A 17506-nucleotide genomic window follows, 5' to 3' on the forward strand; every position below is an offset into this window, starting at 1 on the left:
TAGTGTTTGATAAGCTTAAAGTGCCAAAACAACTCTTCACCCTGTGATGTTGTCATTGGGAGTGTTAGATCACTTTAGGAACAGTGTGAAAACTAGGACCTGGATAAATGGTGGGTCTCAGTTTACTGGTTTGCTTAATGTGAGGAGTTTAAAATGATGTCTACTTTTACCTTTGATACTTAAGTATATTTAAAACCAAATACTTTTACTCAAATAGTATTTTACTGTATTTTTACTTGAATCATTTTCTATTAAGGTATCTTTACTTTTACTCAAGTATGACAATTGGGGACTTTTTCCTCCACTGGTCAAAATAATAAAAATAGACAACCAAACATGCCATCGTCACACATGATTACTCTCCCTTGCTCATACACACGCACATACTGTACAGACACACAGACTGTACAGACACACACATACTGTACAGACACACACACACATACTGTACAGACACACACACACACTGTACAGACACACACACATACTGTACAGACACACACACATACTGTACAGACACACACACACACACTGTACAGACACACAGACTGTACAGACACACACAGACAGTACAGACACACACAGCATTGATGTGTCTGTACACTAAGTTGGCAGCGGGGCACATTGATATGCTGTTTAATTCACCACCACCAGGGATGTACAACTGATAATGGAAGAACGGTAATTGATTTGATGGTTGTTGAGCCACTGTGAATTAGCATATACTCACTGGTGTCTCCGTCACAGCTGAATCCCTGCAAAAAGAAACAAAGGTGAATGTAGCTAAGTGACAAGATAGTATCACAGATGGAGCTGACAAAAGAAAGTGAGGGTAATTGGGATTTATCATCTGCGTGTCCGTGACGACATCGCTCCAGTAATTTCCCTGTTATCTCGGCTTCTTGGTAAAAATAGCTTGGTTTCTGTCTCGGTCTGTGTTGTACGCGCACATGTCTGTGTGTGTGTGTGTGTGTGTGTGTATGCTCACGTTGAGTCTGGCTCTTTGTCCCTCTTGCCCAGTCCAGGAATCCTGAAGGCTTTTCCTCGACTCTTCTTACTCCCCTCCGGTACTAAAGCTGTCATGTACTCCTCAAACCCCACCAGGGCTGCCACATATAGGGACACACCACAGTGAGGACAAATGGGACACACGCTCACGCGTACACATGCTGGGATCAAACCATCTGTTTATGCTGTTTGTGTGGTGTACCTGGTTTGTCCTTCCCTGTGCCCTTCTGCTCTGCAAACCTCTGGATGAGGTTATCTATGCCGATGTTCTCCACGTTCTGTTTGAACTCCTCATGGACCTGAACAGAGGAGAGAGGGGCTCGTTGCAGTCAGAGAAGAGATAGGGATTTGGACTGGAGAGCTTGTTGTGGATGTGCTCGGTGTGTGGAGTTTGACTGTGGTTCAGTTTGAGTGTAGCAGGAGACGACCCCTCAAAGAGGTCAGTTAAATCCCTCCAGACAGGCTCTCCTGGCCTGGGTCAGTGTCTGGGTGACCTACCTGTCCCACCTGGACGTGGGTGTCCTCTATGGAGTGGGAGTATCCCTTGATCAGCTGTTTCATCTGCCTCAGGTGGGCCTCCTCAATGTCCTGGAACTTCTGTACAGAGGACGAGAACACAACGATGGTGTTCGGACACCAAGATGGGTCCCAATTATAGCAAACTACCCCAAAGCATAACAAAATGCTACTCAAAATACCCACAAAATGCTAGCGCAAACTACCACAAAGTGCAGTTAAGTGGTAAGAAATAAACCAAAAGAACCCAAAGACAAAGACCAGAGGAAACTGTACAGGAAGAGAACCAGGTACAGACCAGAGCAGTGGAGTATAATAGAGGTCCCATCCCAGGTAATAACCCCAGGTACTAATCACAACACTGCATGTGGGCTAGAGTAATAGCTTGAAAGAACAGGTCATTTCCCCCATCATGCTCTGGGCTGTAGTCTTCATGAAACCCCACCGAGCTCTCTCCTCCTCACTCATTATCAGGGACAGATCTCCCATTGGAGCTATTAACAGGTAATTGGTCACCAGGATTCCAGTCATCATTTAAAAACCAAATATAGCACCGTTCATTGGGTTTGTTGAGGGTTTCCTTGGAAACTGTGCAGGTAGCCATGGAGACGTGTTCATTGTGAACAAAAACAGTTTGTTAACTTAAGGGAACCCCAGGATTGGGCCACCGTGATATAACATGTCTGGTTCCTCCAGTGAGTCTAAGTAACCCGCCCCAGGCCCAGTGGACTGACTGACCTGGGCTGATTCGCTCATCTTCTGCTCGAAGTCTCCTCCCACGCGGTTATACTTCTCTATACACACAGCAAACGACTCTGCAGATTTCTTAGACTTCATCTCCGCCTAGTGAGAGAGAGGGGCCGATTATAGACTTCCTCCAGTCATTACTGGAACCTTTATTCATCCTGGTGAGTCATCATTGAGAACAAATTATCTGCTAGAATAATCACAACCTTGTTCAACTGTCTTAGTCAGTGTACTTTCAGCAACTACTCGTAAAGCACCGTAAAGCACCGTAAAGCAACGTAAAGCACCGTAAAGCACCGTAAAGCAACGTAAAGCACCGTAAAGCACCGTAAAGCACCGTAAAGCACCGTAAAGCACCATAAAGCAACGTAAAGCAACGTAAAGCAACGTAAAGCACCGTAAAGCACCGTAAAGCACCGTAAAGCACCGTAAAGCAACGTAAAGCAACGTAAAGCAACGTAAAGCAACGTAAAGCACCGTAAAGCACCGTAAAGCAACGTAAAGCAACGTAAAGCAACGTAAAGCAACGTAAAGCACCGTAAAGCAACGTAAAGCACCGTAAAGCAACATAAAGCAACGTAAAGCAGCGTAAAGCAACGTAAAGCACCGTAAAGCACCCTGTGCTCACATAGCAGTCTATACAGCTATACTGTATTATACCGAATGTGTTCATTGATGCCTAGTGACAGACCTTCTCCAGTTCTTTCTGGGGAGCTCCCTCTTTCCTCAGTCTGTCCAGCTCAATACACTTGGCGTGGTATCCCTCCCTGGACTTCTGGAGGTGACCACTCTGCACCTGGACGGCCTGAACAGCCTCCAGGGTCCCCACCTGCTCCTCCTTGGTCTGTGAGAAACACACCATGCACATATTATTAAAATGGTCATTATATATGATATATATCATTATATATTTAAGCAATTAGGCCCGAGTGGGTGTGGTATACTGCCAATATACCACGGCTAAGGGCAGTTCTTTGCACGACGCAACGTGGAGTGCCTGGATACAGCCCTTAGCCGTGGTAAATAAATTGGCCATATACCACAAACCCCTGAGGTGCCTCATTGCTATTATAAACTGGTTACCAACATAATTAGAGCAGAAAAAAATGGATGTTCTCTCATACCCGTTGTATACGGTCTGACATACCATGGCTTTCAGCCAATCCTCATTCAGGGCTCAAACTACCCAGTTTATAATATACTGCTCAAAAAAATAAAGGGAACACTAAAATAACACATCCTAGATCTGAATGAATGAAATAATCTTATTAAATACTTTTTTCTTTACATAGTTGAATGTGCTGACAACAAAATCACACAAAAATAATCAATGGAAATCCAATTTATCAACCCATGGAGGTCTGGATTTGGAGTCACACTCAAAATTAAAGTGGAAAACCACACTACAGGCTGATCCAACTTTGATGTAATGTCCTTAAAACAAGTCAAAAGGAGGCTCAGTAGTGTGTGTGGCCTCCACGTGCCTGTATGACCTCCCTACAACGCCTGGGCATGCTCCTGATGAGGTGGCGGATGGTCGCCTGAGGGATCTCCTCCCAGACCTGGACTAAAGCATCCGCCAACTCCTGGACAGTCTGTGGTGCAACGTGGCGTTGGTGGATGGAGCGAGACATGATGTCCCAGATGTGCTCAATTAGATTCAGGTCTGGGGAACGGGCGGGCCAGTCCATAGCATTAATGCCTTCCTCTTGCAGGAACTGCTGACACACTCCAGCCACATGAGGTCTAGCATTGTCTTGCATTAGGAGGAACCCAGGGCCAACCGCACCAGCATATGGTCTCACAAGGGGTCTGAGGATCTCATCTCGGTACCTAATGGCAGTCAGGCTACCTCTGGCGAGCACATGGAGGGCTGTGCGGCCCCCCAAAGAAATTCCACCCCACACCATGACTGGCCCACTGCCAAACCGGTCATGCCGGAGGATGTTGCAGGCAGCAGAACGTTCTCCACGGCGTCTCCAGACTATGTCACGTCTGTCACATGCTCAGTGTGAACCTTCTTTCATCTGTGAAGAGCACAGGGCGCCAGTGGCGAATTTGCCAATCTTGGTGTTCTCTGGCAAATGCCAAACGTCCTGCACGGTGTTGGGCTGTAAGCACAACCCCCACTTGTGGACATCGGGCCCCCATACCACCCTCATGGAGTCTGCTCAAACGGTCAGAAACAGACACATGCACATTTGTGGCCTGCTGGAGGTCATTTTGCAGGGCTCTGGCAGTGCTCCTCCTGCTCCTCCTTGCACAAAGGCGGAGGTAGCGGTCCTGCTGCTGGGTTGTTGCCCTCCTACGGCCTCCTCCACGTCTCCTGATGTACTGGCCTGTCTCCTGGTAGCGCCTCCATGCTCTGGACACTACGCTGACAGACACAGCAAACCTTCTTGCCACAGCTCGCATTGATGTGCCATCCTGGATGAGCTGCACTACCTGAGCCACTTGTGTGGGTTGTAGACTCCGTCTCATGCTACCACTAGAGTGAAAGCACCGCCAGCATTCAAAAGTGACCAAAACATCAGCCAGGAAGCATAGGAACTGAGAAGTGGTCTGTGGTCCCCACCTGCAGAACCACTCCTTTATTGGGGGTGTCTTGCTAATTGCCTATAATTTCCACCTGTTGTCTATTCCATTTGCACAACAGCATGTGCAATTTATTGTCAATCAGTGTTGCTTCCTAAGTGGACAGTTTGATTTCACAGAAGTGTGATTGACTTGGAGTTACATTGTGTTGTTTAAGTGTTCCCTTTATTTTTTTGAGCAGTGTATAATATAGTGAATGATGTGGGGGATAGCGGGGTCGTGATCATGGAAAGATATGGTGATTAGTGTTACCTTGCGGTGAACTTTGACCTGCTCGTCACCATACTTGTTGATGTCCCGGATGAGGTCATTCATCTTACGCATCAGCTCCAGGTGGCAGAGAGCCAGCTTGTCTGATGACACCCGGAACAAGTCCCACATAGGAGCAAACGTCCTGAGGGACACAGAGCAATATGTCACCTACAGTACAAGGTCCTAACACCAACATCGTGTTTTTAAAATCTAATAATCACATACATTAACAGATGCGATTTCATACATTTTGCTTGAACGGTAATATGACATTAAAATTAATCTTTATGGTGCATTTCTAGAGTCAAACAAACCATAGACCCTGGCCTGCTATGACCCGGTAAACCATAGACCCTGGCCTGCTATGACCCGGTAAACCATAGACCCTGGCCTGCTATGACCCGGTAAACCATAGACCCTGGCCTGCTATGACCCGGTAAACCATAGACCCTGGCCTGCTATGACCCGGTAAACCATAGACCCTGGCCTGCTATGACCCGGTAAACCATAGACCCTGGCCTGCTATGACCCGGTAAACCATAGACCCTGGCCTGCTATGACCCAGTAAACCATAGACCCTGGCCAAGAGAATCGAACCATACAGACAAACTACTGTAAATCCTCTAGGCACCCTGCCAGCATATGAAACAGTTGATTTCATTTTAAACTGAGATGTTGATGGCAAGAGTTTTCTACTATACTCACCCTAGTGGGCTTCCATTGCATGCCATTTTGGCCAGTTTGCTCATGGACTTGGAGTAGGTCTCCTCGATGGCAGCCCTGAGAACCACAGATAGATCCAGATATTCCTTATGAGCCCGTGGCTGGTAAGTAACAAACCAGGTAGAGTGATGGTCTATGCAGTCTCAGCATTGGAAATCCTGCATCCAACTACAGATAAATCTAAACTCGTCCCCTTCCGCCTCACACAAAACAACGGCATATCTTACTAGCATAATGTCATATTACCATGTACAGAGCATAATAAAGCACAAACCTAAAGGCATAAACAACCAGGCAAAGTGAAAATAAATATTTAGCTTCAATACTCTGTAAATGTTGCCCTGACCCAAATGGAAATAATAAAATGGCCTCATTTCTGCAGGAGGAACATACAACTGTAATAACCATCTGTAGCACCCACGGAGAAGAAAGTAGATCAGTATATCTGGGGGGTAACAACCCCCTCCCACCCAGTTTCACAGGCCTCCGGCAACAGAGACATCTCTTTATGGAGCAGTAGTACACCTTGAAGAGGAGTAGCTAGGCCTAAAGGATTAGAATACATCACATTTCACTTTTAGATACATAGAACATCCAGACTGAGAAAGAGCTGCACTGGGGAATCAATCAGCTCAATGAGTTGGTTACTCTGTCTGTCATGAGGGAAACACAGCTTCCCTGCAATGTCTTGTTTCATGTCCTGACTGACACTTTGTTGTCTCCCTTCTGTGGGGAATGTGCAGTGGTTCGGATCTTATGAATAAAAGTCAAGACTATGACATTGGTCTGACAGTGCAGGTTGTTGTCTTCCCCTCTGGGGAGAAAAGCCCTGTAAGGCCCAGGATTAAATACTACAATGAGTGTTCAACTTCCAGCTAATTCACTCATTAACAGACTGAATAAAGACAGACGACTTCTGGGCAAACAATCCAGGAGGAGGATTATTCAGACTGACATGTTACCAGAGCTGAGTGCCCAGATAACAGGCAAAAACACAGCTACTGCAAGTGTGTGTGTGTGTGTGTGTGTGTGTGTGTGTGTGTATGTATATTTGAATAGTAAGACAGGGAGCTCCTTGTCTTGAGGGCCGTGTCTTGTATTGCGTGAGAGAGTGTGTGTGTGTGTGTGTGTGTGTGTGTGTCTCTTAACACTCCCATGTGCTGGTCTGAGTTGAAATACAGCCCAGTTATGTATATTAGAAGGCAGGGGAGACTGATGGTTCGTTCCTCTGCACTAAGACATGACTATGAAAGGAAACGACAAGGCCCTGGAGCCAGTATTGGAATCAGTCTTTTTAAAAAGGCAAACTTCAAAACATTTATGAACGTTTAGAAAAATTACTTTTTCAAATGGATGGATGAGTTGAAAGATAAACTGATTAAGAAACATCACTCCCACGTCACTCATGTCCCACCTCTCTGAAACATCCCAGCCCAAACCCCACCTCACCTCTCACGGACAAACTCTGCCAGCTCCTTGGTAGCAATCTGGCCATGCTTCATGTTGTGGTACAACACGTCAAAACCTGCATTCTTCTCCCCCTGCAAAAAGCACAGACAACACCTTAGGTGAGCCGCAGAATTAGATTGTACTGCATCTCTATGGGATTTATAGATTCCTCAATATGAAAGATGTGACAAATAGCAGGCGATGTCAGACAAACCTATGACCCCAGGAAATAGATGTTTTTCTTATTTAAATTCACTCAACACTTCTCTGTTACTTATTCATTGAGGACCCTTGGAGCATAGTGGCACTGAACAAACAAAACAAATACTGTTTTCTTTCATCATGACCTTTAAATATTGTGGATGTGGATGTTTCTCTTGTTGTTAAGCAACCAGAAGTAAGGTTGACATAGGGTTGGAGAAAACAGAAATGCCTTTCTCTCTCCAACAGAAGTATGCCTGGGAGCTGGTGATGACAAACACAACTCATGTTGTTTTCTTCCATGACCTTTAATACTGTGGCCGTCTTCTTGTTTCGCTCAGTGGGGAACCACAAGCAATCATGACACTGGTTTAAGGAAACAAAAATACATGTTTCATAGACAGGCCGACTGCAAGCAGAGTTGTTCTTCAGAAATGTCATTTTCATAGGTTGGAGAAGTCCTTCCACAGGGTCGATGCAAATTTCAGATCCATTGTTCTATAATAGCATTAAATCAGAATTTGCATTGACCCAAAGTGTGCAGAAGCTTTCTCCTTTTGTCTTCAAGCACCTTAGCAGCCTTGTGCAGATTTTGTCAAGACTGGCATAAGGAAGGCAATGTGAACTAGAAGTTTAAAATCAGGATTCCCTTCCTACAGACAATACAACAACAAAAGAGTCATCACATAACAGCAGAGTTAACAGAGGCAGCGTTAAAAATAGCCTGTTCCTTGAAGCCCCCACTTTGATGTCAACAGCGGGGCCGTTGTGTAGCCTGTCCTGACTGGCAGGCGGCTGCACCTCAACACTACAAATACCCTGCTAGAGAGACACACTTTTCCCAAGTAGCAGGGTAATGGCTGGAATGCCAAGGTTCCCAGAGAGAAGCTAGGAGCAGGCCAACACCACAACCACCCTCAGTTAGACACCAAACACACACAAACACCAAACACACAGACACCAAACAAACAGACAAACACAATCGTTGCTTTGAGACGTCGGTCTACTCAGGCAGGAGAGTGGTGATGGGCTGATGGCCTCAGTAGGGTTCAATGAATTTGGATTCAAATCAAGGGTTAAATGTTAGGCGGTACGGTCTGGTACGCTGTCCCAGCAAAATAAATAGTGGAGGTACACGGTACCCGTAAAACATGAACCTATCACAATAATTAAAACAAAATGTCAAGAAAACGGTGGGCTATTACGCAACTGTTTATCATTACCGCATGTCAGAGGCATGAAAAACAGGTGGTAGAGCTCCAAAATGGGATGTGGTTTGACGAGAACACTGACATTTTGCCAAGGCAGAGAAGTGTGGGCGACACAGAGACGCGTGCGGACAGTAATGGACACTTCAATTCTGGCCTAATGACAATCGCTGAATGTCATTACACTTCCTGGTGTTTTGTGTAACAGATGTCTGTTTCTGTTCACCACTGTTTAGAAGATATGTTGTGAGTGGATGAACGTGCACGGGTAGCCTAGTAAAGGAGCCCTTTGAAGTGATTGTTTTATAAAACCAGATGAAAACGTCATGACTGGTTGTGTTTATGCCACAAGTTACATTTCAAATGTTTACGACTAGGCCCACAGAGATCCTATTGAATTAATATGGATTCTATATGTAATACATAGAGGTCCCGTACCAGGAAGAAATTACATCTACTTTCATCCCTGGTTGAAACCCATTTGATTAGTTAACTACAGACATGCAGTCAGTGGTGTAAAGTACTTAAGTAAAAATACTTAAGTCGTTTTTTTGGGGTATCTGTACTTTACTATTCATATTTTTGACCACTTTTACTTCACTACGTTCCTAAAGAAAATAATGTACCTTTTACCCAAAAGTACTCATTACATGTTGAATGCTTAGCAGGACAGGAAAATTATCCAATTTATGCAGTTATCAAGAGAACACGTGGTCATCCCTACTGCCTCTGATCTGCCAGACTCACTAAACACAACAGCATCTTTTGTAAGTTATGTCTGAGTGTTGGAGTGGGACCCTGGCTATACGTAAATGAAAAAAAACTAGGAAATGGTGCCGTCTGCTGTGCTTAATAGAAGGAATTTGAAATGATTTATACTTTATACTTTTACTTTTGATACTTAAGTATATTTTAGCAATTACATGTACTTTTAATACCGAAGTATATTTACAACCAAATAGACTTTTACTCAAGTAGTATTTTACTGTTTCTTGAGTAACTTTCTATTAAAAAGGTATCTATACTTGTACTCAAGTATGACAATTGGGTACTTTTTCCACCACTACATGCAGTTCCTTCTCTATGGAAGTGAAATTATGCCATAGTCTTTGTCCACCCCTCTCTCCCATCTGCACCCAGAGGAAGGTGACCTGCCCTGCTCAGCCCTAAACACAAAGCAGGTATATATTTCCCTTCACTATGCTAACCTCTCTGACTAGGTGCTGTGTCCCCCATGTGAATGCCACACACAAATCTAAAACATAGCCAACAGTATTATCATATAAGGCATTGGTGATCATTAAAACATATTAGCAAATAGCCAAATTAAAGTTGAAAACAAAGCAACAAGGATATTCAAATCACCAGGTCCCAAGCAGTTATCCATGCAGTGAATGTAATGATGAGTGACAGGTGGATTTCAGAAAAGGAACCAAACAAACTATACATAAAGCTACTACTGTTCAAGTCGGTTCAAGTGCCAAATAACTTCTCTGTGAAAGGAGCTAAAAACACACCAAGGCCTTCGTCAGCTAGGCAATAAAGGCTTATTTCACAGAAACAAAATAGCCTAAAGATTGAGGCCTAATTCCCATCTCTGGTCTCAGTCGAAGCTGACAATTATGGACACATTTGTGCTTTAGAAATTAGTATGAACATTATTTTATCAGCTAATGAAAACAAGAGGTACATTTAATATGGTGTCTAGGCTTTATGAACAACTCCTATAATGCCGTTGTGTTTCCTGAAAGGAGAAAAAGGCTATCTACATCAGGACTCCCTAAAAACACAATACAAGTGACTTTTTGAAGCAGGTTAGGAGAAAATGTTTGCTAACCCTAACCCTTTTTCTAACCTTAACCTAATTCTCGTAACCAGCTGTTAATTCTCCCACCCTGGTACGACAAAGTCGTAGCTGTATCGAAGTGGCATGTTCCTCAGGTAACAGACACAGTGGGCGAGAAGTATGACAGCTCTTTCATTAATGTGACAGACGTGTTTGTTTGTGTGATGTTTTTGTTAGTGTGTGTGTGTGTGTGTGTGTTTCGAGGTGTGTCAGTATCACACCCTAAAAGAAACGTATAAACCAAAGATGTCCTAAGAGTTAAATCCATGACTAGAATGATGAATTATAGCTGAACCCATCATGTTCCATCTGAGATCATTCATCACACAGACCTGTTTCATATTCCACACCATGACCAGCGGTCATTGACAGTTATTTTTCGGTCTGATTTATGCAGCCCCCCTAAGAAAGTTTTGCTCCTGCAAGAGAGAGCTCATTACAATGACAATGTGATCTGTGGGAGACGAGAGGAGCGACAGAGGGTCTGTGTGGAGGCAACCAGACAACTCAGCTTTCTCACCATGGCTGAGATTCATTAGCACTCCACGCAACACAGAGCAGCATCGTCTGTCAGTCCAGTCAGGTAATGCCCAGGTTCATGTTTTACAGGTATTAGCTACAGTCGTTGTTTAACACTTCCCCAGACCCATCCGTTTCTCCTGAGGAGCACGGTGCCCCTTGGGAGGTTTGGGTTGGGGGAGGGGGTCTGCTCACTCACTCCTTCCATAACACCCTAAACTCTCACCCAGTGAGCGGTGCTCCCACATCCAGCAGCCTCCCCCCCCCCCCCCTCTCCCTCCCTGCCTGCCCACTGCAGTTAGCCAACCAAGACTTGCTGCCCCATTTCATCTTTGTACTGTGCAGCGCAGCCAGCTAACGACTCTCACTTGATTCAAATTAGAAGTATCCCTGGCTTTCCCCCTCAGGCATGAACAAAGCTAATTACTGTACAGACGAGGCCTGGGACGCTCCTTTAAACGGTGTGCTGGAAATCAGGCATCATTGGGAACTGGCGTGGTTAAATAAAGAAGCCGTTTCTGGATCCCCCTGCTAGAGCGTGTCCGGCTTAATTAGGTAAGTGTGGTTACCTCTCAGAGAGAATGGAGGGGGCTCGCTACAGTAGAGACCTGGGATTCGGTCCCTGACCAGTAACCTGGATGGGAATATGGTTCACTCCTTGGCCAGTTACAAGAGGAGTTGTGGTTGAACACCAGTGTAGCGCTGCACTATGGGCAGCAGGTTCTGTGGCCAGAGTAGCAGCGAGTAGCAGTGTCTTAGTGAGGGGATCCGGTGTCGCAGGACATTCTTGTACTGTGATGCGAGGGGGGGGGGGGGCACATGTGAAACCTGGCACACAGTAACAGAACAGAAAGTCTGTTCCTCTCTCACAGGTCAGCAGAATAAACAACCCTGCCTTCCAATCCATTGATCAACAACTCCACCAGGCCTGGCTAGTGAAGGACATTTCAAATCAATCAAATGTATTTATAAAGCCCTTTTTACGTCAGCCGATGTGAAAGTGCTATACATTTCCTATCCTATTTTCAGAGTTGTATATAATATGTGGAATGACATGACATAGTAGGCCTATATGGTATGACAATGATAACATAGTTGGATAGACCCAGGTTAGTATCCGTGGAAAGAGACCGTCTAGCTGACTCATTGAGGTTTTGTGCTTACGGGCAATCCCACGGAAGAGTGTCAGAAGCACCCCCTAGTATCTCAGCACACCACTTCCACATCTAAAGGACTGGCTCACTGAGTCAACATAACAGCCCATCACCTACACTAGTTAATACCTGGTCAATAGCGCCTGGGAGAGACCAGCAGTATCCCTGTGTAGAACTACTCTGGACATCACTTAATGCTGAGATCAGATCACAGCGCCCACACCGGTCCCTGTCCCTGTCCCCACACTGATTAATGGCTTCAGTGCCCCGTTGGGCCGCAGGTGAGGGAATTGAGCCCAGTGGAACACGTGAGACCCGGAGCTCAGGACTAACCCATGACAGAGACTGAACACAATGCACACACACCCAAACACACCGCAGTCCACACTTATGCTTTTATTACCATCACCAGAACATTTGCATCTGGCCTCGGGAACCTGAAGGCAAATTCCCTGAAATGTCTCTATGTAACAGTACAGTAATCCACTATCCTGCTGCCATTCGTCTAATTTAGCAGAGCAAATAACAGTTCCAGATATAGAGAGAGAGAGAGCGAGAGAGATAGTGGGTCCTCTGGTAACATTCCTGCCCATCTGTCACAGCCACTGGGTTTACATCCGTCCGCTCCGGACCTTAGAGCCCAGTGAGTCCCAGAGACACAGCCAGGCACAAATTGACGAGGGAAGAGCAGAGGCAACACTGGGTTCATTCTGCTGATGAATGATTGGTTGGGTATAATTCACCTAGGAGAGCAGGGCCCATTTCCTGGAACAGATGGACAGTGTGCCTTGATGAGGCCTAGCAGAGAACTATATAAAAAGACATGGATGATTCATCCAACACACAATCCTGCTAGAATTCCTAATGGTAGTGCATTAGTGGTCTAGACTCTGGAGCAACGGACTGAATTGACCGTTCTTCGGTAAAAATGAGAAATTAGAGGATTCATGGTGTTCAATGCGAGAGCACCCATTCAGCCATTTCAAAGGGGAATTAGATATCAGGGGCATTAACATGCCTGTATTGGGATCAGTGGCAATTATAGCATGTAAATCTTGGTGGGGCAAACTCAATTATTATTTTGATTTTTTTAATGCATGCCAGTGAATCCTTACCACCGCTACACGTGGCCATCAGCGGAGCCTTGTCTGGCAGCAAAACAGTTCATTCAGACTCATTTACTGCCTTTTAAAAAAAACATAGCTGAAATGGCTGACTTGCTTAAACAAAATGTGGTTTCTACTGACAATTGAGATGTACAAACTATGGCATAAGGGAACGATGAGCGCATAAGAGGCAAACCGTAATATCGATTAAGACAATGAGCGAGCGAAGAAGGCCGTAGTCAATATAACGATTTGTTCAGCACTTTTGAAATGTACAGCGACACAATTCCGAACATGGGCCGTTCCTACAGTATTCTCCCTGTACACCAAGTCAGAACTGTAGGATAAATAAAGGGGCATATAAGCAGACAATAAAAGCTCTTAGAAATGTCGCATCATTGAATATTGTCTAAAACAGGCTATAGGCTACATGTGCACCACCAAGTCAGAACAGTAGGCTAAGTTATGAGGGAGAAAGAGACCAAATTATTAGGGTGAGGCACATGGGCTACAAACAGCTTACTACACAACATACACTTAGTATTACTTTCTTAGCGACAGTATACATATCTCCCTGGCATATTACATTATTTATGCAGCAGTATACAAGACATTTTTGGACTCAGTTATGCTGTGCTCCCTTGAACAGGAAGGTGGTATTACGGCCCTTCTTGGGGAACTCTGGGAAAAAACAAGGTTGAATCATGACGTCAGTGATCTTCAGGTCGGAGCTCTAGAAAGAGGCCAGAGTTCCCGACTTGGAATTCCAAGTTGGATGACCGTTCAAAACTAATTTTTCCCCAGTCGGAACTCGCTCACCCCCCCCATTGCTTTGCAACGCTTGCAGTTAACTACTGATTCCAAACCACTCATTGTTGAATATGCAATTTCCAACTTGTTGTGTAATGTTTATGTTCAATGGCCGATAAGCACCGATACATTTTATCTACAATTTCTCTTCATATGACAAGGATTTGCCAGTAGATTGTCCACGTGATTCATGACTGCTTGTCTAGCTTGAAAGCTATGATTTTGAAAGTACGATGTTGACATGATCAGTCCAATCAAAGCTACGGTAGATATGGGATTTGACATCATTTTATCTGTGGCCAATGACCTTGAGCTTTCTTGGATGGGCACATCTAATGTAAATCTATGGCAGCACCCAAGGGGCTTGAACTTTCAAGCTCTCCCTGTAGATTTTGCGGTGATGTAGTGTCCCCATGAGTGACAGAACACTGAGCCAATCGCAGCGCAACTAGAGAAGATTACCAACCCCTACGCTCTGTATTTCCGCTGGCTGCCCCTCCACCACAGAAAGCACTGAGCTAGGCTGAAACACCTGCATTTTGGAGCCGCCTTACTCAAAAAAGCAAAGAGACCATGTTTGTATGTGGCTTTATTAACTCAAATGTTTTCGTTTTTTTACATTGTTTGCAAACTGATATGTGACACGTATTAATGCCAAACAGGTGGGGCTCAAAACAGGTGCCCTAAATGACGGGTCGCCACTGGTTGGGATGAAAACACTGAACGGAGCATTACACCCAAACTGTACACATCCTTCTTCCATCTGAAAGGAGGGAGGACTTGGAGTGAGGAAGGACTTCATTAAGAATGCACCTAATCATAACAGATGGCTGTTCCTCATCCTTCCCTCTGTTGACTAATTAAGACTAGGAAGAGAAGCCAACATCATTATCTACATGGAAAATATGGAAGTCACACAGTGCCGCCTGTAGACACAGAATGGTGTTAGACTGTCAGAGAGAGTTGCATCCCTCCTGGTTTGAGTTGGAGGGAAGCACCTTTGACCAACCTTCGTTCCACACAATGGAGGTCTCCGCTCCCCTCCATAGGCATGGAGGCCCTGCTGCCTGCAGCCACACAAAGGCAGCCAGGATCACATGACTTGCTGCTGGTCAGCCAGCAGGCAGGCAGAACAGACAAGACAACCCAGCACGCTCTGCTCCTCACAACAACACACTCAACTCTGCCTCTGTCACAGTCAGTAACACAACAACTCCACAAAATGAGGACAGAGGGGATCCACCACAGAGAGAGGCTTCATGTACACACACAAACAAGCACATACTTTCATAATCAGATATCCCTCAACAACACAAACAACTTTAGAGTCTCAAAATGTTGCGACCTATAAAAACCCTCCACCAAGGATAGGAACCTAATTTCCTTGAATTAAATGGATGGCTGGTATAGTTTCCTCTTTGACTCAATTGTTACTTTTACTTTTTGCCACAGCGTCCTTCCCAAAATATCCTTCCCCTTTCACGGTGAGCGGGCAGTGGTGGTGTATTACAACTAGGACACACCTGAAATAGCTCAGCCAGGTGTGCAGAGCAGAGCAGAACACAGGCATAGTCCCCCTTGGAGCAGCTGACTAATGTATTTTCCGGTCTCTCCTATCAGTCTAGCGGGGCTACAGTCATGGTTACATTGCTGTCATGCTTATTATGTACCGTTATTGTACAGGTTATAGGACTGCTATAACTTATTGATGTGGTTCCTGTCGGTTCCTTTTCCAGGCATTGTAAAGATGTGATCTGTGTTGATCTGTGTGTCAGGAATGAACCCTGTGCCCCTACTCCCACCATCACCAAGGAGACTAGGCAGCCTCCGCTCTATGATTCAGATAGATAGATCACTCAGGAGACAGATTGGTAGAATGCAACATGTTGTGCTGTATGGTGGTGGTTCAGTATCATTCACAGAATATTAACTCTGAAAGTAAGGCATCATGACTCATGTGTGAATCAGGGAACGGACCGAATTGGCCAGTCAACCTACATGCATCGGTGTCCTTCATCTACAGAAGAGTTGTGCATCATTATCTGAAGGGTAGGCCCATTATTTCTACTGTCAGTGTCACATACAGACTGTGAGTGTTTGGGTTTTTACTAGCTTCTGCAATCTGCATAGAAATGAGCAGTAAAAGGGTCTAGTGTATTCATGAATAATGCCCCCCAAAACAAATCGGCATAATGCAATCTGACTGTCAGTTTTCACCTCTCCATGTTGAGCTGCCAATGATCCTCATAGAACATAATGATACATCAAATAGACTCACCCAGAAGTTGTTTTTAAAGAATGCCATCTTCACTCAGAGTTTTATAGGGATCTGCAATAAAGTGAGAGAAGAAAAAAACCGTTACAGATGGGACAGAAACAAGGCTACAGCCCCCTGCTCTCCCCTATCAGTGACCAGAGTCAGCCAGTGGCACTGAACCAACATTCACACCAATAATGACACACCTCTACAAATGGATTGTTGTTTTCCCTGTGCTGAATTGCTATGGATCTCTTGCTCTTGCTGTGGGCTGAATCTCCCTTTGTACAGGTACTGTAACAATGTATTGGGCTACATGAAAAGCCACCTCTCAGCCCCAAAAACAGACACAGTGACACTTTACTGTACAAAGAATAAAGTGGAAACTTCTGAGGCGGTCTTATTAAAAACAAGCTGGCGTAAGCAAGTAGACAATAGACACCTTTAGTTTAATGAAGGCCAGAGTGTCCTGAGGGGTCAGCCAGGGTTTGTTTAATAGTTCACTTCAAAAGAGGTGGAGAGACTGATCTGACACAGGGGAGGGAGGGGGAGAGAGAGAGACTGATCTGACACAGGGGAGGGAAGGGGAGAGAGACTGATCTGACACAGGGGAGGGAGGGGGAGAGAGACTGATCTGACTCAGGGGAGGGAGGGGGAGAGAGACTGATCTGACACAGGGGAGGGAGGGGGAGAGAGAGAGACTGATCTGACACAGGGGAGGGAAGGGGAGAGAGACTGATCTGACACAGGGGAGGGAGGGGGAGAGAGACTGATCTGACTCAGGGGAGGGAGGGGGAGAGAGACTGATCTGACACAGGGGAGGGAGGGGGAGAGAGACTGATCTGACACAGGGGAGGGAGGGGGAGAGAGAGACTCATCTGACACAGGGGAGGGAGGGGGAGAGAGACTCATCTGACACAGCCACCAAGGAGAGTGTTCCCGATCAAGATGAATAAAGATCTCTCCTGCTCACTCACTCTGGCCATGTGTGCAGTAAAGAGCTGAGGGCCTAGCCATACCTCAAATTCAACCACCTCCCCGCCCAGAGTCACCTCCCAGACTGGGCCTGGAGCGATTGACAGCAGCAGGTCTACTAAGGTGATGACACACGCAAA

The 17506-nt window shown here is 45.4% G+C and overlaps 1 protein-coding gene across 6 annotated transcripts in view; it reads right to left on the minus strand.

Annotated features, from left to right (window-relative positions):
- Positions 1 to 17506, minus strand: part of LOC115192555 (F-BAR domain only protein 1) — a 39274-nt gene that overhangs the window by 7854 nt on the left and 13914 nt on the right. For 4 of the 6 annotated variants that reach the window (XM_029751191.1, XM_029751192.1, XM_029751188.1 and 1 more), the window contains exons 2-11: positions 16413 to 16463; positions 7291 to 7382; positions 5824 to 5898; positions 5119 to 5260; positions 2963 to 3115; positions 2263 to 2367; positions 1507 to 1605; positions 1211 to 1307; positions 989 to 1106; positions 731 to 755 (exon numbers count right to left, since the gene is read on the minus strand). In XM_029751191.1, the coding sequence (XP_029607051.1) occupies positions 731 to 755; positions 989 to 1106; positions 1211 to 1307; positions 1507 to 1605; positions 2263 to 2367; positions 2963 to 3115; positions 5119 to 5260; positions 5824 to 5898; positions 7291 to 7382; positions 16413 to 16439 (933 nt within the window). In that variant the 5' untranslated portion in view covers positions 16440 to 16463. Of the gene's footprint in view, positions 1 to 730; positions 756 to 988; positions 1107 to 1210; positions 1308 to 1506; positions 1606 to 2262; positions 2368 to 2962; positions 3116 to 5118; positions 5261 to 5823; positions 5899 to 7290; positions 7383 to 16412; positions 16563 to 17506 lie in introns of those variants that run through there. The other 2 variants (XM_029751189.1, XM_029751193.1) reach the window with 2 other exon arrangements.

The sequence above is a fragment of the Salmo trutta genome, chromosome 4, assembly GCF_901001165.1.
Source record: "Salmo trutta chromosome 4, fSalTru1.1, whole genome shotgun sequence".
Taxonomy (NCBI): Eukaryota; Metazoa; Chordata; class Actinopteri; order Salmoniformes; family Salmonidae; genus Salmo; species Salmo trutta.